Below are 25,798 nucleotides of genomic sequence, written 5' to 3' on the forward strand. Positions count from 1 at the left end.
AAAATTGCTAGTAAAACCAGAAAATAATTCTCTCAAAAACTCAGCATAGACCTACATCTCACACCCCATACCAAAATAAGGTCAAAATAGCATAAAGAAGGGTGATACTATAAGCAAATTAGAAGAGAAAGGGATAGTTTACCTATCAGATCTCTGAAGAAAGGAGAATATATGGTCAAAGAACTAAAGAACATTATGAAATGCAAAATGGACAACTTTGAATGTATTAAATTAAAAAGTTTTTGCACAAACAAAATAACACAGCCAAGATTAGAAAAGAAGCAGAAAGCTGGGGAAAAACCTACAATGTTTCTGATAAAGGCCTCTTTTCTCAAATATATAAAGAACTGAGTCAAATTTATAAGAATACAAGTCCTTCCCCAATTGAAAAATGCTCAAAGGATATGAATAGACAATTTTCAGATGAAATTAAAGCCATCTATAGTCATGTGAAAAAAGATTCCGAGTTACTATTGATTAGAGAAATGGAAATTAAAACAACTGTAAAGTACTATCTCATGCCTCTCAGATTGGCTATGACAGGAAAAGATCATGATTAATGTTGGAGGGGACGTGGGAAATCTGGGACACTAATACAATTGTTGGTGGAGTTGTGAAATAATCCAAACATTCTGTAGAGCAATTTGGAACTAAACTCAAAGGACTATAAAACTGTATATTCTTTGCTTCAGCAGTGCTATGACTGGGTCTAAATCTCAAAGAAATCATAAAATAGAGAAAAAGACCCACATGTACAAAAATGTTTGTAGCAGCTCTTTTTGTGGTGGTAAAGAATTGGGAAATTACTAGATGCCCCTCAACTGGGGAATGGTTGAATAAGTTATGGTATATGAATATAATGGAATATTATTATTCTATAAAAAATGATGAACAACTATAAGAAATGACCAGCAGGATGAATACCAAGAGGCCTGGAGAGACCTACATGAACTGATGCTAAGTAAAATGATCAGAACCAGGAGATCATTATACACTTCAACAACAATACTACATGATGATCAATTCTGATAGACATGGCTCTCTTCAACAATGAGAGGATCCAAATCAGTTCCAATTGATCTGTAACGAACAGAACCAGCTACACCCAGAGAAAGAATACTGAGAAATGAGTATGGACCACAGCATAATATTTCCACTCTTTCTGTTACTGTTTGCTTGCATTTTTGTTTTTTTTTCTTCTCAGGTTATTTTTTCCTTTTTTCTAAATCCAATCTTTTCTGTGCAACAGGATAACTGTATAAATATGTGTACATATATTGTATTTAACATATATTTCAACATATTTAACATGTATAGGACTATCTACCATCTAGGAGAGGAGGTGGAAGGAAAGAGGGGAAAAGCTGAAACAAGTTTTTGCAAGGGTCAATGTTGAAAAACTACCATGCATATGATTTAAAAAAAAAAAAAAAGATGAACAAGTTTATTTTAGAAAGATCTGGAAATATTTACAAGAATTGATGCTGTGGGCAGCAGGTAGTGCAGTGGATAGAGCACCAGCCCTGAAGTCAGGAGGACCCGCGTTCAAATGTGACCTCAGACACTTAACACTTTCTAGCTGTGTGACCCTGGGTAAGTCACTTAACCCCAATTGCCTCGGGGAGGGGAGGGCGGGTGGGAAAAAGAAAGAAGAGAAGAATTGATGCTGAGTGAAACAAGCAAAACCAGGAAAACATTGCACACAGCAACAGCAAAATTTATGTGATGATCAACTATGACAGACTTGGTTCTTCTCAGCAGCTCAGTGATCCAAGGCAATCCCAAAAAACTCTAGATGGAAAATGCCATCTGCATCCAGAGAGAGAGCTATGGAAACTGAATATAAATGAACACATGCTGTTCACTTTTTTCCTTTTTCCTACTGTTTTTTTTTTCCCTTCATAGTTTTTCCCTTTTGCACTGATTTTTCTCTTCCAACATGAAATATGTAAAAATATGAATCTACACATGTAACCAAATTTTTTAAATGTTGCTTTTACATGTAACTAGGGAAAATAAATTTTTTTAAAAAATAAAATAAAATGCAATGTGAAAAAAATAAAGTGAGTTTTTCTGATAAAATCTTATCTTCAAGACATATAAGTCGTTAAAATGATAAGAATATTGTCAAAGATATCACTGTTCTAGTCCCTCAGATTCACAAACTAGGTGCCATATTTGAGTTTTTGCTCTCCCATATCCAATTTGTTGTTAAGTCCTGTTGCTCCTACTTTCACATCACCTCTTCTATATTATCCCCCCATTCTCTTCTCCCTTACTGCTCCCACTCTAGTACAGGTGAGTCTTTCCCCACTCCAATCTATCTTTTATTCAGTTATCAAAATGATCTTCCTAAAACAAAAATTTATCCATGTCATCTCTCTATTCAATAATCTTCAATGGCTCCCTATCACTTCCAGAGTCAAAATCAAAATCTTCTGTTTGGCATTCAAACAGAAGGATTCAAAATCCTTCATAACATAGTCCCTCCCATCCTTTCAGTTTTCTTCTACCTTACTTCCCACCACGTGCTCTTCAATCCAATGACTGGCCTCCAGTTTGGCCTTCAAAGCTCAGCTAAAATCTCATCTGCTACAAGAAGCCTTTCCCAGTACTTCTTGGATGGATAATCCCTCTAAGACTAAATCTTATTTTTTATTTTTTAGGAAGTACTGTCAGCAACATTTATTTATTTTAATTTCTAATAAAATTATATCTTATTTTCATATGTTCATAAGGTATTGCTCCCAACAGATTGTGATATGCCTGGGGGCAGGTAGCTATTTTTTGCCTTTCATCTATAAGCAATTAATAATAGTTGACTTAATTTTAAGGAACTATACTACATTTTTCTGATCTTCCTAATATGTGAACTTGGAGTTATTCTCTACTTACTCTCTTTCACCCCTCATATTTAATCAGTTACCAAATCTTACACATCTCTCTTATGTATTCCATTCTCACCACTCACTCAAACATCACTCTATATCAGGCCCTCATCACCAATTAGATGGACTATTACAAGCCTCCTAATTGCTTCCCTGCTTCAAGAATTTCCTGTCTTAACTTATTCTCCATATAGCTGTCAAAATTGCAGATTTGACCATGTTATTCTCCTACTCAAATTCTGGTGGCTCCTTTTGGTCTCTAGAATGAGATATATATAAAACCTTATGTTTGGCTTGTAAAGCCCCACACAATATGAATCCAACTAATTTCCAATTCCACTGTACATTACTCCTTTTGTATTTTATAGGCAACAAACAACTTATCTTTTTCTGTTCTTCATACATTATTTTGTTCTTCATCTTTTCAACAAGATCCTTATTTCCAATCTCTCACTCCTGGAAATACGTTACTTCATTATCTGTCTTATACTTCCTTCAAAACCCTAATTAAAAAGTTCTACCAACAGTGTCCAATTCTACATTACCTCTCTCACATTCCTGCTATTTTACTTGGCAGGGCCCTTCCTCCTTAATGACTTGGCACTTTGTATTTATTTTGTATATCCTTATATAAGTAAGTACATTTTGAATATATCTATCATGCCTGAGCGAATGTAAGCTCCTTACAAGTAGATTATAGGACTATCAAACTGTGCATACACTTTGATCCAACAGTGTCTCTACTGGGCCTGTATTCCAAAAAGATCATAAAATAGGGGGGAAAAAACCCACGTGCTAAAATGTTTGTGGCAGCTCTTTGTGTAGTGGCAAGAAATTGGAAACTGACTGGATGTCCATCAATTGGACTGGCTGAATAAATTATGTATATGAATGTTATGCAATATTACTGTTCTATAAGAAATAATCAGCAGGATAATCTCAGAGAAGCCTGGAGAGGCTTACATGAACTAATGCTAAGTGAAGTGAGTAGAACTAGGAGATCATTGTACACGGCAACATCAATATTATATGATGATCAGTTCTGATGGACTTGATTCTTTTCAACAATGAGACAATTCAGGGCAATTCCAACAGACTTGTGATGAACAGAGCAATCTACATCAAGAATGGGGATTGAATATGGATCACAACATAGTATTTTCACCTTAATTGCTTTTTTTATTTTCACCTTAATTGCTTTTTTCCCTTTCTTTTTTTTCTTTTTAATCTGATTTTTTTTTTTGCAGCATTATAAATGTAGAATATGTATAGAAGAATTACACATGTTTAATATATATTGGATTGCTTGCTATCTAGGGGAGATGGGTGGGAGGAAGAAATGGAGAAAAATTTGGAACACAATAAATTTTTGCAAGGGTGAACATTGAAAATTAGCTGTGCATTATTTTGAAAACAAAAAATTGTTGTTGTTTTTAAATAAGGTTGTTTCACTTTTGTCCCTGTATTCCCAACCCCTACCAGTTCCTGGTATACAAGAGATACTTAACATATGCCTGCAGACTAAGTTGACAATTTTGCTATTACAATTCTTGGCTGGATAAAACAGTGACAAAAATGTCATCATACTACAGGATTAAGGAAAGCAGTAAAAGAATTTAAAAATCTTATTTCATTTCCTTGAGAGCTGGGATTGTTTTATTCTTTGTATTTGTATACTTAATGCCTAGTAAAGTTGGCACAAAAAAGATGCTTGATAAATCCTTATTAATTGAATACTAGTATTATAATGCCCCGTTACATGTAGTGTATATGTAAAGTTTGAAATAATGTTTATAAAATATGGAACAATTTCACAGAATGGGTGAGTTAGAAAAAACCTCACAGGGTATCCCACAAAATTACTTCTTTGCTCAAAGATGTCTAAAAAGGGCAAATCTGCTACCTTTGAAGGAAACTCATCTCTCTCTGGGATTGCTCTTCATCCATTATTTCTAGTTCTCTCCTATAGGATCAAATGCCATAAACTCAACTCTCTTCTATGCGACAGCCTTTTAAATACCTGGACACAACACCACATGCCCTCTAAGTTTTCTTTTAACTAAGCTAAATGGCCCCATTTTCTTTGATTTCTCTTCAGGGAATACAGATTCAAGGTCCTTCCCATTGTGATTACCTTCCTTTGGATGTTTTTCTCATGGTCTCTCCTCTTTTTTACAAAGGGCAAGAAATTTATTCTCGTTTCTTTCCTCTCTGGGAACAAATTTGGCCATTATAATTTTACAGCATTTAGTTTTGACTGTTTTGTGGTAGGAGTTCTTTCCAATTTACATTGTATCAGTTCACATAAACCTCATAGTTTTCTATATTTATTATTAGCATAATCATATTCTATTACATTAATGTATCACAATTTATTTAACTATTCCTCAATTGATGGACATGTACTTTGTCTTCAGTCCTTTGATCCTAGAGTTTCAAGAAATATTTTAGTGTATATGGTTGCTTTCATTTTGTCTTAGACTTCTTTTGGGACACATGTCGAATAATGGAACTATTAGGGACTGTCCTGCCATTATCACTGAACATTCCTTATCCCTCTAATTACTTAAGATATTCTTTAATTCTTCCCAAGGAGCTTTTTGAAGCTCTATCTAAATAGTTATTGGACACACTTTGGTAAATTGACTCCCAAATATTTTATGTATTTTGTAATAATTTTGAATGAGACATCACTTCATTATTCCCTCTTGGACTTTCTTGTAAGTATTTCATAAACTGTTATTTTTTGGAAGCAGGTAAGAATTCTCTCTCTCTCTCTTTTTTTTTTTTGCTAATCTCTCATAAGCTATTCTAAGTAAACCTTAATATCATCAACAAATAGGAATGGTATTACTTTCTCTTTAATTATCTATGTGTCTTAAATGTTATTTTCAAATTCTTGCCATTGCTATCAGTTTTAGAACTATTTCAAAAAATTTTTCAAAAAAAAAAACTTTATCAAAAAAATTCAAAAGAAGATTAACAAGGAATATATCCTTATTTTGTGTATGTATTACTGGGAAAGTATCTAATATTTCTCCATTACATAGAATGCTAGTTTTAGATTTTGGAGAGAAAATCCCTAGACCTCTTTCACAGAAACTATAATTGTCTAATCATACCAACTATCATTGGTCTCTGTAAACTGTTTTACCCAAGTGTAAGATTTTGTATTTATCCAAATTTAATTTCAACTTATTAGAACCTTTTTTGGATACTGTGTCATCCTCCCATCTACAAATCTGATGAGCTCATCATCGATGCTTTTATCTAAGTCATTGGTAAAATGTTAAATAATACAGAGCCCAGCAAATACCTTTAGGATACCTTTTGTCACAATGTTACTGTTATTAATTACTAATTTTTAAATCCAACCATCCAATTCTAAAGGTTAGGGTTAAGTCATTCAAAAATGATCATTGCTCAGTATATCTGTTACTATGTACAATGTCCTTCTAGTTCTGTTCAATTGTGTTTTTTTTTTAAACTGTAGGTTTTATGAGAGAGCTTTCCTATCACAGAAGACACGTCAGAATGGTGAGTGACATAGACCAGTCAATACATCCATTTAAATGGAGTAATAGGTACATGAAGTACAGTGTTATGAAATAAGAGAGTTTTAAATAACAAGTTGAAAATTATGTATTTTTATGCTAAAGGTAATAGAGGTAGATACTGAAGATTCTTGAGGAGAGGACATGATCAGCTTTTGTTTTATTTTATTAACATTAATTAGGAAAGTATGTGGGAAATGACTTGGAGAAGGAAGTGATTAGAGATAAGGCTGTCCAATTAGAAGCTTATTGCACAAAATGAACCAAATCAGTTCCAATGGAGCAGTAATGAACTGAACCAGCTACACCCAGCGAAAGAACTCTGGGAGATGACTAAGAAACATTACACTGAATTCCCAATCCCTATATTTTTGCCTGCCTGCATTTTGGATTTCCTTCACAGGCTAATTGTACAATATTTCAGAGTCCGATTCTTTTTGTACAGCAAAATAACAGTTTGGTCATGTATACTTATTTTGTATTTAATTTATACTTTAATATATTTAACATGTATTGGTCATCCTGCCATCTAGGGGAAGGGGTGGGGGTAAGGAGGGGAAAAATTGGAACAAAAGATTTGGCAATTGTCAATGCTGTAAAATAACCCATGCATATAACTTGTAAATAAAAAGCTATTAAAAATTAAAAAAAAAAAAAGAAGAAGAAGAAGAAGAAGAAGCTTATTGCAGTCAGTGAGGTGAATTGTGATAAAAGCCTGAATTAGGGAGAAAGCCATGTACAGAAAAGATGTTTTCCATGCAGAATCCACATGACCTATTGTGGGAATTAAGAAGAAACAGTCACAGGTGACTCTAAGGCTGCATTAGTGAAAAAGTATGTGACCAGAAGAAAGGGTGCAAGTAGATAACTAGTGGGGAATGGAGAAAAGAATTGCCTTCTCAGAAAAGTAGGAGGATAATTTGCAGGTAGATCTGAAGACTATGAAATTTTTTCTCAGCAGGTTTTTAAGCAGCTCTGGAGCAGGAAGAGATTGTACATGGAGATTTATCCATGAAACATTAAAATGGATTAAAAACTGGATATGAAGCCAAGTGAAGCCAAAGAAAGGAAAGGAGACTGTGAGAAGATGGATGAGTCCAAGAATTGTAAGACCTAAGGGAGAAGAAAAGGTTTCAGGTGAGTGACAAGTAAGATGTGAAAGAATGGCAAGAGTGTATGAGTGTAGAATTTCAAGATGATTCTAAATACCAATGGTGAAATAATTAGGAGATGGTAAAATCTATTAAGTGAACAGATCACTGATTGGCTAAAGTCAATTGGAGAAAGCAGTTATTGGAATCAGAGAGATTAAGGAATTGAGAAATAGGGCTGTCAGGGAAGCTGTCAAGAATACACCATAATTTCCTTCACAGGCTAATTGTACAATATTTCAGAGTCCGTTTCTTTTTGTACAGCAAAATAACGGTTTGGTCATGTATACTTATTGTGTATCTAATTTATATTTTAATATATTTAACATCTAGTGGTCATCCTGCCATCTGGGGGAGGGGGTGGGGAGAAAGAAGGGAAAAATTGGAACAAGAGGTTTGGCAATTGTTAATGCTGTAAAGTTACCCATACATATAACCTGTAAATAAAAGGCTATTAAATTAAAAAAAAAAAAAAAAAGAATACACCACAAGGGGAATGGCAATGAATGCAGGAAAAGAGAAAGCTGAGAATTATGCAGAAGTAGGACTAGAAGGGATATGGTTCTTAAAAATAGGTATGAAATGACAAATATGGAAATATGTTTAGAAGAACTGTATATATTTAACCTATATTGGATTGCTTCCTGTCTTGGGGAGGAGGAAAAGAGGAGAAAGAAAAAAAAATTCAAATTCAAGGTTTTGCCAAGGTGAACAATGAAAATTATCTTTGCATGTATTTGGAAAAATAAAATACTATTTAAAAAAAAAGAATTTGTAGGAAAAAAAAGAATAGGTATGAAAGCTTGGGAAGAGGCATGCAACTTCGCTTCTGAGGGCTGTGAAACTGGGTATCTGGGATCAAGGAATCAGAAGTAGGCAGAATGGAAGAATAGGATAGTAAGACAGGAGAGACAAATGATTAGGACAGAGCTTAGCCAACTGCCTGGCACATAGTAGGTATTTAATAAATGTTTGTTGATTATTAAAGTAGAAGAAAGAACAGTATAGCTTACTCTGTCCATTGATACAAAGGCTTATTGGGGAATTGGGGTTCCCAATTGGGATTGGGGAATGGCTGATTTAGAAGTTTATCAAGAAGTCATAATCATGTGTCAAATGGTTAGAGCACTAGGCTTGGAATAAGGAAGACCTGAGTTCAAATCCAGTCTCTTTGATCCTTATCATCTGTATGACCCTGGGCAAATTACTTAACTTATCTGCCTGTTTCCTAAAGTGTAAAATGGGGATAATAAGATTTCCAAGGCTGTTGTATGGATCAAATGAGATAACATTTGGAAAAGCACTTAGCTTGTTTCATGACTAATATGAAAAAATGTTTTACATGGTTGCATCCATATAATCTATATACAACTACTTATCAGGAAGGAAGGAGAGAGAAAAGGAAAAAAATTTGGAACTCAAAAATTTTAAAATAATGACTATTAACAACTGTTTTTTACATGTAACAGAAAAAAGAAAATACTATTTAAATTCAAAAAATTGTTTTAAATGTTTCAGGTATTATTTTTCTCATACTTTTATTTTTCTTCTCTTTCTCAAATACTTAATTTTGAGAAGGAAAATGAAATCTTTTAAAAATGACTTCTCTTGAGAGATAATGAAGTACTATGCATAAAGGGCTGGCCTAAGATTCAAGTATTAGCTATGTGATATCTAAATCCTCAGTGCCCTAGGCAACTAAGACAATCAGTTATAGACAAGCTCCCAATCTGCACCAGTAGAAGTCTGCACACCAGGATTTTTCCCATATGGATAAATTACAGGACAAAAACAAAATTTCCTCTATAGAGGCAGTAAAGAAAAAAAGAACCAGGAAAACTTGGATTTGAATCCCACCTCTCTGACACGTAAAGTGTCAGATACTGGACAAGCCACTAGACATCTCTATGCTTCAGGCAAATCCCCAGTACTTTTCTCTTAAGCTAAAGAGAACCGTAATCTGTGCTGGTAGCAAAGAGCTAATGCACACTGACAGACTCATAGTATCTACTGAATTGCATTTATTATAACTGGTAGTTCTAAAGCTATAACTTAATAAAAAAAACAACTGCAAAGATACAAACTAAATTTAATTTCTACTTAGTTTCAGCAAAGAGTATTTACTTAAAAGACACTTCACATATTTTAGTAGGCCTTAAGAAGCTCTGAAGGAACTGTCAATGATGATAGCCACAAGCAGTTTTAAAAAAGAAATCATGTCAAAAGAAATCAAGTTGAAAACTTTTTATGCTAATACAATAATATTACAAAATCTCCATTTCCATTGATCTCAGAGAAAGAAAAGCTTTATACACATAAGATTCCAGGATGAAACAAGCACATATTTGCTACATTTGGCACCTCAGAGAAAATCTCAATCATTTAATTTTTGAGTTTTAAAAACTCAATCATTTAATTGTCTTATAAGATGATAAAATTTAAAAGTAAATGATGCTGAAGGTAATCTAAAATTTCAGAACTTCAAGAAGCTAAATGGTGTATGTGAAACAATGAGAAATTGACTGTCCAAATCCAAGTTACCAAAAATAAAAACAGGCAGTAGACCTTCAGGTAATGGCAGAGACCAAACAGTTAGTACTAAGTATTAAATATCTAGTGTTCCAATTTCCTTCCAAGTTCTAACTGAGTAGCAGTTATAATCTGTCATATTTTCCCATTATCTATGGATTCATCAACAGATTCAAAGTTACATTAAAGTGAATGCATTTTATCACAGTTTTAACAAGAAAAAGATCAAATGACTTTAAAAACATGAAACCTAGCACTATGACAACAGAAAGAAACTCACCTTGCTGTAGAGGCTGAGTGTTTGCACTGGGGTTTTGACTAGATGGCTGGGCTGAACTACTGGTGGTGGCCGTTGTTGTAGCTGTAACAAGTCGAACATAATGAAACTTGCTTCCAGGCACTTGAATCTGCTGAACATTGGGAGCAGTTGCCAGAGGAATAATAGTCTTAAACTGCGATGTACTCACTCCTCCAACAGTGATGGTCTGCAAAGCTGACTTCACTGCCTATTTAATAACATAATATAACATAGTTATCATTAATCAGAGGCTTAAATGTTTGCACTGTTAGCCTTTATTACAATTTATCTCTGTCAAGTAAAAGCATATTATATGTAATCCTAAATTTTAAGAATAGCCTACTCAAAAGAAATGGGAGAGAAAAGAAAAAACTAAGAATACAGAATTCCAGAAAGCAAAGAATCAATCACTTAACCAACAAAACTGAGCATAATGCAACATTGGGGGAAGGGACAAGGAAACAGGGATGGGTATTATGAATCTTTAGTGACTCCCAAGCATTTTTTCATGAAAACTCAAGATCTATATGGAAACTTGGAAATACAAATTAAGAGTCAAGAGCAACATAAAAAGAAGGATCAGGAAGTTCTGATCAGCCAAGATTCCAAAGTACTCATGATGAAAATGTGCTACCTATACTTCCTGACAGAGAAAAATGGACTTGGCAGGAAGTCCATTTTGCTTGATGTTTTGCTTGATGATGCATTATGTGTTTCAAAAGTTTTTAGTTTTCTTTGTTTTTCAATAGGAGTAAAGGAGTGAGGAAAAAGGTAAAAAAAATAGGTTAAAAAAAGAAGTCATAAATTGAATGTAGTTAAGATAAGAAGAGAAGTAGTTAAGTGAGAAAAGATTCTTTGCAGCAAATTTCTCTGTTAAACTGTTTCCAGATGAATATTAAGAAGGGATTCAAATTTATAAGAATAAGAATCATTCCCAATTGATAAAATGGTCACAGAATAAAAATAGGCAGTTATCATTGGAAAAAAATTAAAGCTGTCATTATGAAATGAATGCTCTAAATCACCAATAGAGAAATGCAAATTAAAACAATTCTGAGGTTGTACTTCACCCTCCTCAGAATGGTAAAGCTGACAAAGAGGAAATGATAAAGGAAATGATAAATGATAGAGGTGCAGCAACTAAGATGGCCATTAATGATTTATATGATAACTATACTGTAAAGACCAACTAGCCTTGGAAGACTTATTCATCAATCAACCATAATTCCTGATAACCAACTATGAAGCATGTCTTTATTCATTTCCTAACCAAGATTTAAGATGCAGAACATGATATACAATTTACACAACAAATGTGGAAACATTCTGCTTGACTATGCATATTTCTTACTAAAATTTTGGGTTTTTCTTTTCTTTTTTCAAAGGCAAGAGGTAGGAGGAGAAAATAAATGCTTGTTAATTGAGGGGAAAAAAGTAAATAAAAAAGTGAATGCCTACTATATATACTACATCATGTAACTGAATAACTGTTGGGTAAGAACAAAAGACAATTACAAGTAGCTTCAGGAAGAAGCAAATGGCTAAATCAAAGCTGAAAGGAAGTTGAACTGCATATGCATCTGGTGATGGAAAAGAAAATCTGATGCTATAAAGAACAATACTGCATAAGAACCTGGAACGTAAGATTTATGAACCAAGGTAAGATAGTTATGGTCAAACAGAAGATGGAAAGATATAAACATCAATGTAATGGGTATCAGTGAACTTAAAAAGACAAGGGGTAAATTTCTTTTTCTTATTCCTTTTTAAATTTATTGCTATTTTCTTTTTTTATAAGAGCTTTTTATTTTTCAAAATACATACAAAAATAGTTTTCAACATTCACTCTTACAAAATCTTGTATTCCATATTTTTCTCCCTCCCTCTTCACCTACTTCCCTCCCCTAGACAGCAAGTAATCCAATATATGTTAAACGTGCAATTCTTCTAACCTATTTCCACATTTATCATGCTGCACAAGAAAAATGAGAAAAAAAATAAGTAAACAAACAAAAAAAGATGAAAATACTATGTTGTGATCTACATTCAATCCTTATAGTCCTCTCTCTGGATGCAGATGGTTCTCTCCATCACAAGTGGATTGGAATTGGCCTAAATCACCTCACTGTTGAAAAGAACCAAGGCCAACATAGTTGATCATCACATAATGTTGTTATGTACAATGTTCCTTTGGTTCTACTCACTTCACTTAGTATCAGTTCATTTAAGTCTCTCCAGGCCTCTCTGAAATCATCCTGATCGTTTCTCATATAACAATAATATTCCATAACATTCATAACTTATTCAGTCATTCTCTGTTGGGCATCCACTGAGTTTTCGGTTCCTTGCCACTACAAAAAGGGCTGCTACAAACATTTTTGTACCTGTGGATCCTTTTCCCTTTTTTATGATTTTCTTGGGATATAAACACAATAGAGATACTACTGGATCAGGGTATGCACAGTTTGACATCCCTTTAGGCATGGTTCCAAATTGTTCTCCAAAATGATTGGATCAGTTCACAACTCTACCAACAATGTATTGATGTCCCAGTTTTCCCACATTCCCCTCAGCATATATCATCTTTTCTTGTTATCTGCTATTTATTTTCAAAAAGTTTCTCCACTTAATAGGATTATATATTTTTTCCAATTATATATAAAGATAATTTTCAATATTCATTTTTATAAGATTTTGAGTTCCAAATTTTTCTCCCCCCCTTACCAAGTCAGCAAACAATGTGATATAGGTTATAAATATACAATCACCAACGTATTTTCACATTAGTCATGTTGTAAAAGAAGAATCAACCATGTTGTAAAAGAACACGTCAATAAAAGTAAAACCACAAAAAAGAAACAAAAAAATTTTAAGTGAAAATAGTATACTTTAATCTGCTTTCAGACTCCACAATTCTTTATTTGGATACATTTTCCATCATGAATCTTTTGGAATTGTTTTGATCACTGCATTGCTGAGAGGGAATGGGTGAATTTAATTCAGATGGTTATTACATAGACAAATATGGACAAAAATCCCTTAGAAGAGAAACATAAGCAAACAACAACAAAAAAAGATCCTAACCATAAAAGCTACTATGGTGACAGGGAAGCTCAAAACACAAAATAGTCATCAATGACTTGAAAGTAGCCATAAGCAAAGACCTGAAAACGGCCATAAGCAAAGTTCCAAAGAAAAATGCTGACTGGATATAGGCCCAACAACAATTATTAGAAGAAACAAAGATTTTTTTTGCAGGGGGGAGGGCGCTTTAAGCAAAACAAACAAAAAATCATCACATAACTTTGCAATTACTACTGTGTGCAATATTCTCCTAATTCTGTTCACTTCACAACAGCAACAGCAACAACAACCATGTAAGTCTTTTTTTTCTGAAACCAGTCTATTCATCAACAATTACTAGAAGAAATAAAGATTTTATATTTTTTAAAGCAAAAAAAAATATTTTTTTAAATCAAATAAGAGCAATAAAGGAAAAATTTTAAAAAGAAATAAAAGAAATACAAGAAAATTATGGAAAAAATTAACACTTTGTTAAAAGAGATACAGAAAATATTGAAGAAAGTTATCTCCTTAAAAATCAGCACTGGACAAATGGCAAAAGAGGCACAATACCTTATTGAAGAAAATACTTTCTTAAAAATTACAATTGGTGAAAGGGAAGCTAATGACTCAATGAAACATCAAAAAACAAACTTAAAAAACTTTAAAAAAAAAAAGAAGAAGAAGAAGAAAAAGTGTTTATTTCTCATAAGGGAAAAACAACTAACTGAAAACTAGTTTCAGAGATAATTCAAGAATTATTGGAAAATCTGAAAGCCAGGATCAATATTTCAAATTTTTCAAATATTTCAATTCAAAAGAAAACTGCCAGATATCCTAGGGATAGAAGCAAAATAGAAATTGAAAGAAAGGGAGGGAATAAATCAGAATATATCAAATTTCAAAAGTTTCATATAAGGTTTTGTTATCCAAGACACGAAGGTTTGTGCATATGTGCGTGCATATGTGTGTGTGTGTATATGTGTGTGTGTACATGAAAGTCATTCCCAAAAAGTAAGTGGATGGATATGAAATTATAAACTACTAAAAATCTTATTTAAAATGCTTTACAAGTTACTAATATGAGAAAAGAAAATTAAAATTCCTAAGGTCTTATCCCACATCCTAAAAACTTGCAAAGATTACAAAAGATAGAAATGGTCAATGTTGATGGGATATGAGAAGATACTAGCACAATGGTAGTTCAGCTATAAAGCCGCAGAATCATTTTGGAAGGAAGATTTGGAATCCTGCAAATAAAGTGCCTAAAACGTATATAAGTGTATATATCCCAAGATCACTGAGAAGAGAGTCCCCATATACACTATAATATTTATAGCACTACTTTTTATGGCAGCAAAGAACCAGAGACAAGTGAAATGGTCTCCATAAAATGGAGACCAATGGAAAGCTTATACCAATTATGTCACATGAATGTTGTTATAGTGGAATATTACTGTACTATAAGAAATGAAGAATATGACAAATACAGAGAACCACAGAAATTTATATGGACTAATGTAAACTGAAGTATCTGAAGTTAAGGAAACAGTATACACAAAGGCTATCACAATGTCATCAGAAAAGATGACTACAAAAAATTATACAAAACAAGTATGGTCTCAAAGAAGAAAGTGAGAAGATGCTTTCCCCTATTCCTCTGCAGGGAAGGTGGAGGTGGGAAGTCCACAGCTGTGGAACACTACACATATTTTCTGATTTTTTCAATGTATTTATTGATTTTGCTGTTTTTCTTTTCCTTTCTTTATAAATATTGTCACATGAGAGTTTTCTAGAAGAGAGAAGAGATTCAGGGGAAAAATAAAAGACATCAATAAAAATTGATTTAGAATAGGAACTAAGTTTAAATCATTTTCTGTTGGACTAAGTACAAATCAGGGGTTCCTCCTTTAGGCCTGGCATCCTCGTCAAGTTCGTCCACATGGCAAACATGGAGGAAGGGAGTGCTCAGTTCTAACAATGTCATGTCCTTCACATCTTTTTTAGGCTACTGCTAAGTAAACCTCTTTCTATATTCACTGTTAGATGAAAGGAGCATCTCATTACATTCCAAACCCAAACCTAAACCAGCACAACCTCCAAATTCAGACAGCAGGAAGTAGAGCCAAAGGATATCACATGATGGATAAGTGGAAAAGCCACATGGAGGATTTGGAAGTCCTATATATACTCCAATGGCCCATATAACAGGAAGGGTCACCTTTTGACTCTGGAAGATCAGAATATCTGTGGATATTCAGTATCTAGTGATAGATGTGGATGTGATTGATCTATGTCTTACAGAAGCCATTCGATGGCAAAGGGAATAAGGCATGGACTCAAAGTCAGGAAGATGTGAAGTCAACTTCTGCCTTATTCAGTAATTGTGTGACTCTGGATAAGTCACTGAACCTTGCTTAATCTCAATTTCCCTATCTGCAAAGTGGGCAAAATAACAACACCTCATGCATAGGATTATTTTGCTCTGAAGATGCCAAAGAACATATAAAAGTACTGTTCAAACTTCAAATAAATAGCATATAAATTCTACCTATTACAACTATAGACTTAACTGTTATCAATGTTTTTCATGATTTCACATGTATAGTTGACATCATATTGCTTGCCTTCTCAAAAGGGGGATGAAAGGCAAGAAGGAGAGAGAAAATTTGGAACTCAAAAAAAATTTTTTTTTAATGAATTAAAAATAAGAAATAAAAAGCTCTTCCCAGATGATAAATGTTATGAATGATCACTTGTTGATTTTACAAAGCCATACATAGCCAATTATTACTTTATAAGTTCTCTGGTTATCTTGCTTGAAATGCTGTAATTTCTAAAAGCTGTACCTACTGAACTTTGATTCTTTGGTTCGGGACCCTGGGAGATAGAGACAAACTGCCATGTGTACCCCAGTTGATTTGCTAGGGAGAAGGGGTGCTACATCAGTTTAAAAGTTGAGAGAGGTTTTGCTCTTGGCTTCAGAACTAGGAGCTAAGGCTTTTACTTGGAGATTTCTGGTGCAGGGTGAGTGAGTAGCCTTTGCTGAGAGATCCTAGTAAAAGTTGCAGGTCTCCCCACTTTTATCTTAGCAGAAATAACAACTGCTCAAACAGAGCAATTAGAGCAGAAGTAATATTCCAGACAATTCTTGTAGAAGGCCAGTATTGAATAAGTCCATGAACATGCAAGAGTCCAGTTCAGAGACCTGCTCTCTGTTAATGCCAGCCATTCAAACTATTGGCTCCCTAACAATTTTTGAAAGACATATTTGGAATAATCTTAATGGAGAATGTATGTGACAGCAACAAGGTATCACAACTGTTATTTACAACTCTGTTTTGACAAATACCTTTGCTATTGATAATTTCTATTTAAAACTGTTTTGACAAATATCTTGCTATTGATAATTTCTGTTCTTGATGACCTTGATATGATAGATATCTTGTTATTGCTAGTTAAGGTGAATTGAAATTTCAGAGTATGGTCTATGCATTAACCCTGGAAGGTATATAGCGTCCCCTGTTGGTAGCTGATGTTAATGTAATACTAAAGAGTATATTAACCAGGGGCAGCTAGTTAGTGAAGTGGATAGAGCACCAGCCCTTCAGTCAGATGGACCTGAGTTCAAATTTGATCTAAGACACTTAACACTTCCTAGCTGTGTGCCCCTGGGCAAGTCACTTAACTTCAATTGCCCCAGACAAAAAAAAAAACAAGTATATGAACCCTGGCGCTCAGATTAATAAATGAAGATTGCAAAGCATACCTTGCACCTGGTCTTGGATATTCATTCACAGTCTTGGTATTCATTGGAGCTGGACTCTTTTTTCTTTTTCTAGGATGAGTGAGCCAACACTGATGCTAATCTAAGGATCTTTACTCTCAGAGGCAGCCCAAGGGGTAAGTAAGCATAGAGCTCAGAAGGCAAGACACCACATACTGAAAGTCTAAAGGTCACTCCCTTGTTGAAGCTTCCTGGTCAACTAAGTACAAAAGCCAGAGCATGCAGGATTACGAGTTTTTCATCCAGGCTTGACACACACACTTCTGATAAGGCTCTCCTCAAAGGTGAGTGTAGAGGTCAGGGAGCTAAGTACAAATGAATCCATGCTGCACAGATAACCTACAAATGCCATTTTGTGGTTTATTTTGCCTCACCTAGGACAAAGCCACCTCTTCCACTTGAAGACTTTATGTCTCAATCTTAAATTAAAGGGACACAATGTGTATTATCTCTAGATACCTATAAAGACCTGTTGGAGAAGTCTAAATGGGGGTGGAGGCACAGGGGCCATAGTGGTAGATAGAAACAAACAAAAAAATCAATCAATGAGAATTACTAAACACCTGTTATGCTTAGTACTAGGTTCTGGGAATACAGATACAAAGAATGAAAGGAAACTTACTCACAATGAGCTTGCACTCTAATGGGACTGAAACAAGAACATACAGAAGAGGGAGTACTGTCTAATGAGGCTTGAAAAATAAATTATAGAGGTTTTTAAAAGCTAAGCAGGAGAATTTACATTTTATTCTAGAAGGGATAAATGAGAATAAGATAACTGAGAGTGTCAAAAGAGATTTTTATGGATCTGGTTGTTTAAAAAATGGAGTATTTGGAAAAAGAATTGATAGCCCAATTTAGTTGGTTAATGCAAAAAAGAAATGAAAATACAGGAAAAAAAATTAGCTATTGCTATTGTTCTCATCACTGCCAAAACCTTATTACTTGGCCACAAATGAATACAGACTATGGATCAATATGGCTTACTACTGTGATGTGGTCAAAGTCCCTAAATGCATTTAACAACTGTATCTCTATCTGGTGATCAAAGGCCATATGCACTAGTAACTATGGAATGGCAAATGGAGAGTTCAGAATTTCTTGTGGTTACTGCATAATGATTCTCAAGCCATCATTATTCTAGAAGGCTCTTAAACACAGAAGTATGGAAATCAAATGGAGAATACAGACATTCCATCACTCAAAGTATTTTTAAACTACCTTGGCCTGGGGACTAGGGAAAAGTGATGAAATCCACTCTTGGCTTCCTCTTATAGCAGTGAATTACTGAAATAGCCACCAATAGACACTAAGGGGCCATCATTATGAATGCCATATTGGGTAACCCTACCTGGTGTTGTGGAGAGGCACAGATGGAAACCATTGGAATTGTTTGAACCAAAGAAAATAAGTAGTTTGGGGTAGTCTCATCTCCTGAAAAACTAAAAACATGATGAAACCAAGTGTTCTCACCACAACTAATTCACGAAGTAAATCTCTAGTCTAATTGATTCTTGGCATCTACATTAGGGACAAAGAAATGACTCCAATCACCTCACTGATAATGAGAATGATACATGGTGCAGAGGAATTGCCTAGTGATATGACATTTCTGATTTTGATGAAAGCTTTTTTTAAAAAAAAAAATCAATGCTACCTCTAAGAACTATCCAATTCAGTCTGGGAAGATTTTGATTATACTTTCACAATGTTTCCTTGGAATTAAAAGTCACTAATGGACTACCACATGATAGCTAGGCAGGATTATCAAATGAAGGGCTTCATTTCTCAATACAATGATGACATCTTGGTCACTAGAATGACGAAGGATGTGGCCCATTCTTTAGATCTGATAGTCCCTCATGTGGCCACAAGGGTAAAAAAGAACCGCAAAGATGATTCAAGGTCCACAGGCAAGTTACCCCCAAGCTGAGATATCCATTTTAGGTTAGGTAATGCAGGATTCTATAAATAGGGTAGGTACCAGAGCTCTTGATCATTAAACATAAATGCAACATTCCATAGCAGGCAAAGTTGGGTCTGCTAGAACTAGCTCTTTACATGAGATGGTAGTTTCCGTGCAACTGAGAAAAGTGTCAGGTAGTCAATCCATCATTACCCCTACTGGGAAAATTGGTGCCTGCAGATTCTCACTGGCTGCTTTCCAGGAAAGGCTGAATTAACAGATGGCTCTGCCCAACACTATGAAGACACAAAAGATTACAACTGCTGCTGCCATTAAACCCACTGAAAGCTGAAGAAAAGAGCGCTCACTGCAAAGGGCTCAACTTCATGCTACACAATTGGTGAAAAAGTGTCAACCTAATTACTGATAAAGAATATTTACAAATTGTGATTTTTCCACTGTTTCATGGAAAAGGACCTAGCATGTGCAATATGGTAGTTTAGATGAACTTTATGTATGGGGGCAAGGCCTATGGGAAAAACAATGACAAAACCTCATGTGATGTAATAATTGTGGGGGTCACAGATGTACATCATATAGGATTCAACCTTGGATTGATCAAGTGCATCAGAGTTGCTTTATCACTCCCAAAGGTCTTGCTCAATGCTGGATCCTTATTATGTGTACCTATAACCCACCTATACCACTAGGAAATGAAGAAATGCATATTCAGGCTAATCAATGAGTGGGGGAAGAATTATATAGCCCTATTGGACAGGAATGGATACTTCTCATTAGCTAAACAGCATAACTACAACAGCAGCAAAGAAAGTGAAGGATGACATCCAGACCTGAAAGGGTTTATCTACAAACGCAAAAAGCAGACCATACACAGATCTGACAATGACCATGACTAACACCTTCTCTGAGAAATAACACAACTGATCAAGTCAAACATATGACATCTGCAAGTATCACCTGGGCTATCACAGGGCTTTTAGAGCCCTGAGCCAACTATTATTTATTATTATCAATGGTCATTACTATTATATTGTTAGTAGAATTTTAACAGTTTCAACAGCCTATGATATGAAAGTGCTAATTAGTCCTATTTTAGAAATGAGAAAACTGAGGCTCAGGGAAGTTAAGAGACTGAAGACCATGATTATAATGAAGTCTGTTGTGACACTGTGTCAAGTAGTGTCTAGACACTAGGAAATATAGAAAAGTAGATGACATACTACGACAAAATTAAGACATTAATCACAATACCTAGAATTAAAAAAAAACAAAACACAAAATAACCTTTTTACCTTATTGGGAGATTTCAGAGGTGAGATCGCTATTTTGTTTGGTGTCTGTGCTGTAGAAGTGAGAGTTGACCCTATAACGCCACTTTCAGATATCGTTATGGTCTTTGGGGGTGTCCCTGGAGCAGATTGTGATAGAACCCTCCCTGCAAAGGAAAGGAAGAAGGTCAAACAATAGTGTGAGCCTTCCTCAAGTGTTCTGTTAAAGAGTTAACTATATTTGCATTACTTATGCTCACAGATTTGTATGACAAGACTGTGATCTACAGTCAAAGGGAATAAACTCAAGTAGGGTATAATCAAAGAAGTTAATGACTTTTATTTACCACATTGAACCCCCAATCTATAAAAATGTGCTAGAATTAAAAACTTGAGATTTATATGAAAGAAGAGAATTGGGATCTGGATTTCAGGAAGCTACCCCCAAAAGTATTCTATTCCTGAACTTTGACACTAAGCATCATGTACTATGTTGAGTATATACGAAGACAGACTGAAAATTTCATCTGAAGAATTCTTATTGTGGTCACTGAAAACAAGTTTAATTACATTTTTGTCATTTGTAAGGCTTGAGATCAATTTTGTATTAATCCTTCTAAATACTCCTCTCTTCAATAATATTCGTTTCCCAATATGTGAGATTGTCCCAATGTTTGCTTTTTAAAATTTATGTTATGCCAATCTAGCTGTGTATGCTCTTTTCTGCACTATTACAACCATCTTTTCCAACTTCATATCTATGATGCCATAAACTGGCAGATTAGTTGCTTTTTAAAAAAGTTTCACCTTGTTTAATTCATAGATATGGAGCTAAAAGAAGAAGAAGGAGAAAAGATATGGCAACATTTTTAGTTTTCTTTTCCTAAGAGGGTTAAAAAGCCAAAGTACAGTCTTCACAAAAGCCATCTTCCTCTCTATTTCTTATATTGGCCCATGAATTGAAAAATAAAGATAGCATTTTTTTTTTCACATTTTGTCTCTAACATTTGAGTTATGTAGTTGAAAGCTTATGAAGGTGATGGCACATCCAACAGAAAACCACCAGAACAAAAAAGGGCCTGAGGTTTGTGTCAAAGGAACGGAGACATTTTCAGCCTGAAGAAGAGAAAGCTAGGGGCAGCCACATGGTGCAGTGCTGTTAAAGCATCAGCCCTGAAGTCAGGAGGATCTGAATTCAAATCTGGCCTTAACACTTAACACTTCCTAGCTATGTGACCCTGGGCAAGTCACTTAACCCCAATTGCCTCAGCAAACTACAACAACAACAAAAATAGACGGCTCAGGAAGGACATGGCTGTTCTCAAGTATTCCAAGGGCTGCACATATATGTAAAAGAGGAATGAAACTTGTTTAATTGGGCTCTGGAAAGCAGAACAGGGACAGGGTGGTAGGAAGCTACAAAGAGACCAATTTCGGATTGAGGTGAGGAAGTTATCCCAAATTGGAAGGGACTACCTCGACAGAAAGCAGGTTCTCAATGTTACTAATAACAAAAATGATTTCAATAATGATGATATGTATATTATAATAATAGTGACGATGACAACAATGTCAATGAAAAGCTTGACAACATCACTTTGTGAGGGAAGTGCACTCATAATCTGACAGAAAGGAAACTAAGTCCATAGCTAGGAAGGGTCTACAGCAGGATTTGAACTTAGGTCTTCCTTTCTTCAGACCTCTATGCTCTCTGGAAATCTTCTAGCAAAGACTAAACAACCAGTTGTCATGTGTATTGTATATGGGTTAAACTAGAAGACTTAAGGAAATTCCTTCTAACTCTCAAATACAGTGATTCTTTCCATTTTTAGGCCCTGATTTTATGCAATGAAATATTCAAACAGGCTAATGTGTTCCTGACATTTTTTGTATGTTTCTTAAAGCTATATAAGAAGTTATATTTACTGATATTATTGGTTCAACAGCAAATTAAATCATGTATTAACATCTTGTCAATCACAAACTCAAGTATAACCTAGATTCTCTAACAACCAAAGCAGGTACAAGGCTATTGGGAAATCAAAACTTCTGATGGTTTTCAAGAGTAGTTTGTTTCACTGCTGAATACAAATGTAATATCTGACAGCTAAAAGAAATCCTGCTACATCATTTACATCATTATTTACAATGAAGAGATTTTCAAACTGAAAGCACTTTACTGTTGAGTCACATGCAAAATAAACAATTTCTACTCTTAAAAAACATCGAGACTTCAACAGAACACAATCTGAATTGTAAGAAAATAAAGCATCCTTCCAAAAATAGTAAATCCTTCCTATACTCGCTATATGAACACCAACAATAGGGTTTATATGCTATTTTTAGAGATATAAACTCTAAAAAATGTGTAAATAAGAATAAAGGGGAAAAAAGTTAAACAAAGTCTCAATTTTTAATTGAAATACTATGTTCCAAAGTCTAAATACATAACACATATATTATGCAAGTATTATGCTCCCAGCACCTGCAGTGTAGGTCCATGTTTTGGGGTTTTTTTTAATGCATTTGACCTTTGAGAATTTATACGTAATGTTTCATTTGAGAAATCAAATTCTACAGTAGAAGAAAATAAACTTGTTTTACCCAGCTGAATTTATATTCTTCTGTGATATGGGACATAGGTCTTTTACATATATCGAACAATCATAACTCCTTGAAAGCTAACTGAAGCTTATGTCAGCTGCCTTTCCTTTCTCACTGAATGTTTAAACAGGAAGACACTGCAGATGAGTTTAATGTAATTTTATATAAAGTAAAGGTAAAAATGTAGCTTAAGAAACAATAAATAAATACAACCTGCGATGACTGGTGATACTTGAGTTGTCTGTCCTGTAACTGCTTTACTATTAATTGGTTTTGCCAAGATTAACTTGGTGATCACTGGACCAGAAGTTGGTGTTCTTGTCTTCTTAGCAATCTGAAATGTATAAATAACTGTGTAGATAGCTATAAAGCACTCATTTACTTAGAATTAAGACAGCTCTAGCAAACAATAACCATTATATATGAATGTTAACAGCAAAAAATAAGAATTTAAATCAACAAATTTCACACAATTAATAATATTGCAAAGCTCTTTACATTGTACTATATAATGGTATTTAAAATTTCTGGAATATAAATTTATGATCAATCACAAGAAAAACAACAATATATTTAATAAGTAAGGCACCATTTGGCTTCTTTTCCCAAAAAATGAAGTGAAATGCTAAAAGAAAAAAAATAGGATAGAAAAAGGAGTCATTTTAGAGAAACAATCTAATATTATTACTCCTGAAAATACTATTTTCAGTCAATAGTGAGGTCACTTTCCAGTAACAACTCAGGTCTACAGAAGTATAATATAAATACATATTATGGAACAATTTTAATTTACAAAAAAAAAAAAAAAAATCCCAACAACCCTCTTCCTATAGTAGAGTAGATAAGCGTAGCTAATTGGAAAAAAAGAAAAAAAGAAAGAAAAAAAAAAGAGGAAATTTTTATAAATAACAATTCCTAAGAATTCCTGAAAGAAATTATCAAGTACTAAAAATTGCTCGTTTCAATTAACATGCAGCCCCCCAACTTACAGACTTAAAGTCTTTCAAGTTGCACAAATACTTTCTTAAATCAAGGCTTTATAACTGTGATAGGTTTTACACACACACACACACCATGGTTAAATAATACTTTAGATACATCACCTCATTTATCCTCCCAAAAATCCTATTATACCCCCACTTTTATGGATGAGGAAACAAAATTAAAGGCATTCAGTGACTTGGCCAAAGTCACATCTTTAGCTGATAATAGAGGTAAGTTATAGACTTTTGCTTCCAAGTCCAATAGTCTCTATTTGACACCATACTTCCCCAAAGTATATTATAATATTCATTACCAACATGAATGTGAACAATATAATGGACACAACAGAGCAATGAAATTTTCTGCTCTGGAGACTCAAATTCCAAACAACTATTTTAATGAAAAATATTTATTTTGCATTATAAATGCAAAATCCTATGGGGGGGGGGAAGAATGATGGAAAATAGGAAATGTAACATAAGATCTTTTTTTTTTTTTTTGGTTTGGTTGGATTTGTTTGTTTGTTTGTTTGTTTTTTTAATTTAATAGCCTTTTATTTACAGATTATATGTATGGGTAACTTTACAGCATTGACAATTGCAAAACCTCTTGTTCCAGTTTTTCCCCTCTTACCCCCCACTCCCTCCCCCCAATGTCAGGATGAACAATAGATAACATAAGATCTAACAATGGGCCTGATAACAGTGAACAATGTGAAAAACTGTAATTGGATTTTAAAAAATCAGCACATCCCTAAGTAAATGCTCAGTTAATAGTATAATGAGAAGTGAAAAGCCCTCATTTACCATTAAACATGTAAGATTTTAAAATTGTTAAGGATTTTATTGGCCTGTCAAACATTAATGGATTTCAGATACAAAAATGGTATTATATACTTAAGTTCTTAAAAAGTTAATGATAAATAATTTTTTTTGACATAAGTAATACTTACGTCTTCATGATACTTTCTTAGGTTTTCATGATACTTTCTATAACTTATTTGTAAGTGTTTGCTAACACAAATCCTTTCAAATCATGAATTTTTAAAAATTAAGGTAATATACTACCTTCCTCTCATTAGAGAAGTACAAGAACTACTAAGGTGGACTGTCGAATACACTGTCAGAAAACATCACTATATTGGATATTTGTTTTTCTCTGATGACAAGGGAGTGTTTAATTATTAGGAAAGAGTAAGGTATTTTCAAAAATTACCTTAATGTTGGAAAAAAATCATCAATAAATTTAGTTTAAACAAAAAAGCTATTCTAAAATTTAAAAAGTTCATGAACAATATAGAGTGTCATCATTTCCCTATGTTTAAGGGTGCCAAATCAAAGCTGTCCAGTTCTGTATTGGAACCCAAGACTTCCCATATAAAGGGGGGGAAAAGGTTTGTTCTAATTGAAACATAATTACATTTGGAATTGATCACTACCAAAGCATAAAGAAAGGATCATTTTAAAGAAGCTTATTTAATTAGAAAATCTAAATAAAATCACAAAGAATTATGTAAATATTCATTAATATCAATAATTAATCAAATAGAGCAAGCATTTAATATGCTTTCAGCTTCTTGAAAAAAAGAAGCTTTATTGATCTGCTACTTTCAGTAAACATGAAATTCTGAATAAGTAAAATGTTATAGATAACTGAAGAATACCCCTTGAAATAGCAAAACTATTTCAATCTTTGTTTTGGAAAATGCTCAAATGTTTGTTGAGAGATTAAAAAAAAAAATCTAC

General features: G+C 33.9%; 1 protein-coding gene across 4 annotated transcripts in view; it reads right to left on the reverse strand.

The window, feature by feature from the left end:
* The window catches only part of LIN54 (lin-54 DREAM MuvB core complex component), an 87,219-nt gene that overhangs the window by 34,827 nt on the left and 26,594 nt on the right, over window positions 1-25,798 (reverse strand). For all 4 annotated transcript variants that reach the window (XM_031943392.1, XM_031943390.1, XM_031943391.1 and 1 more), the window contains exons 3-5: window positions 23,283-23,403; window positions 20,490-20,632; window positions 10,403-10,628 (exon numbers count right to left, since the gene is read on the reverse strand). In XM_031943392.1, coding sequence (XP_031799252.1) covers window positions 10,403-10,628; window positions 20,490-20,632; window positions 23,283-23,403 — 490 coding nt within the window. The remainder of the gene's footprint in view (window positions 1-10,402; window positions 10,629-20,489; window positions 20,633-23,282; window positions 23,404-25,798) is intronic.

The sequence above is a fragment of the Sarcophilus harrisii genome, chromosome 6 (genome assembly GCF_902635505.1).
Source record: "Sarcophilus harrisii chromosome 6, mSarHar1.11, whole genome shotgun sequence".
Taxonomy (NCBI): domain Eukaryota; kingdom Metazoa; phylum Chordata; class Mammalia; order Dasyuromorphia; family Dasyuridae; genus Sarcophilus; species Sarcophilus harrisii.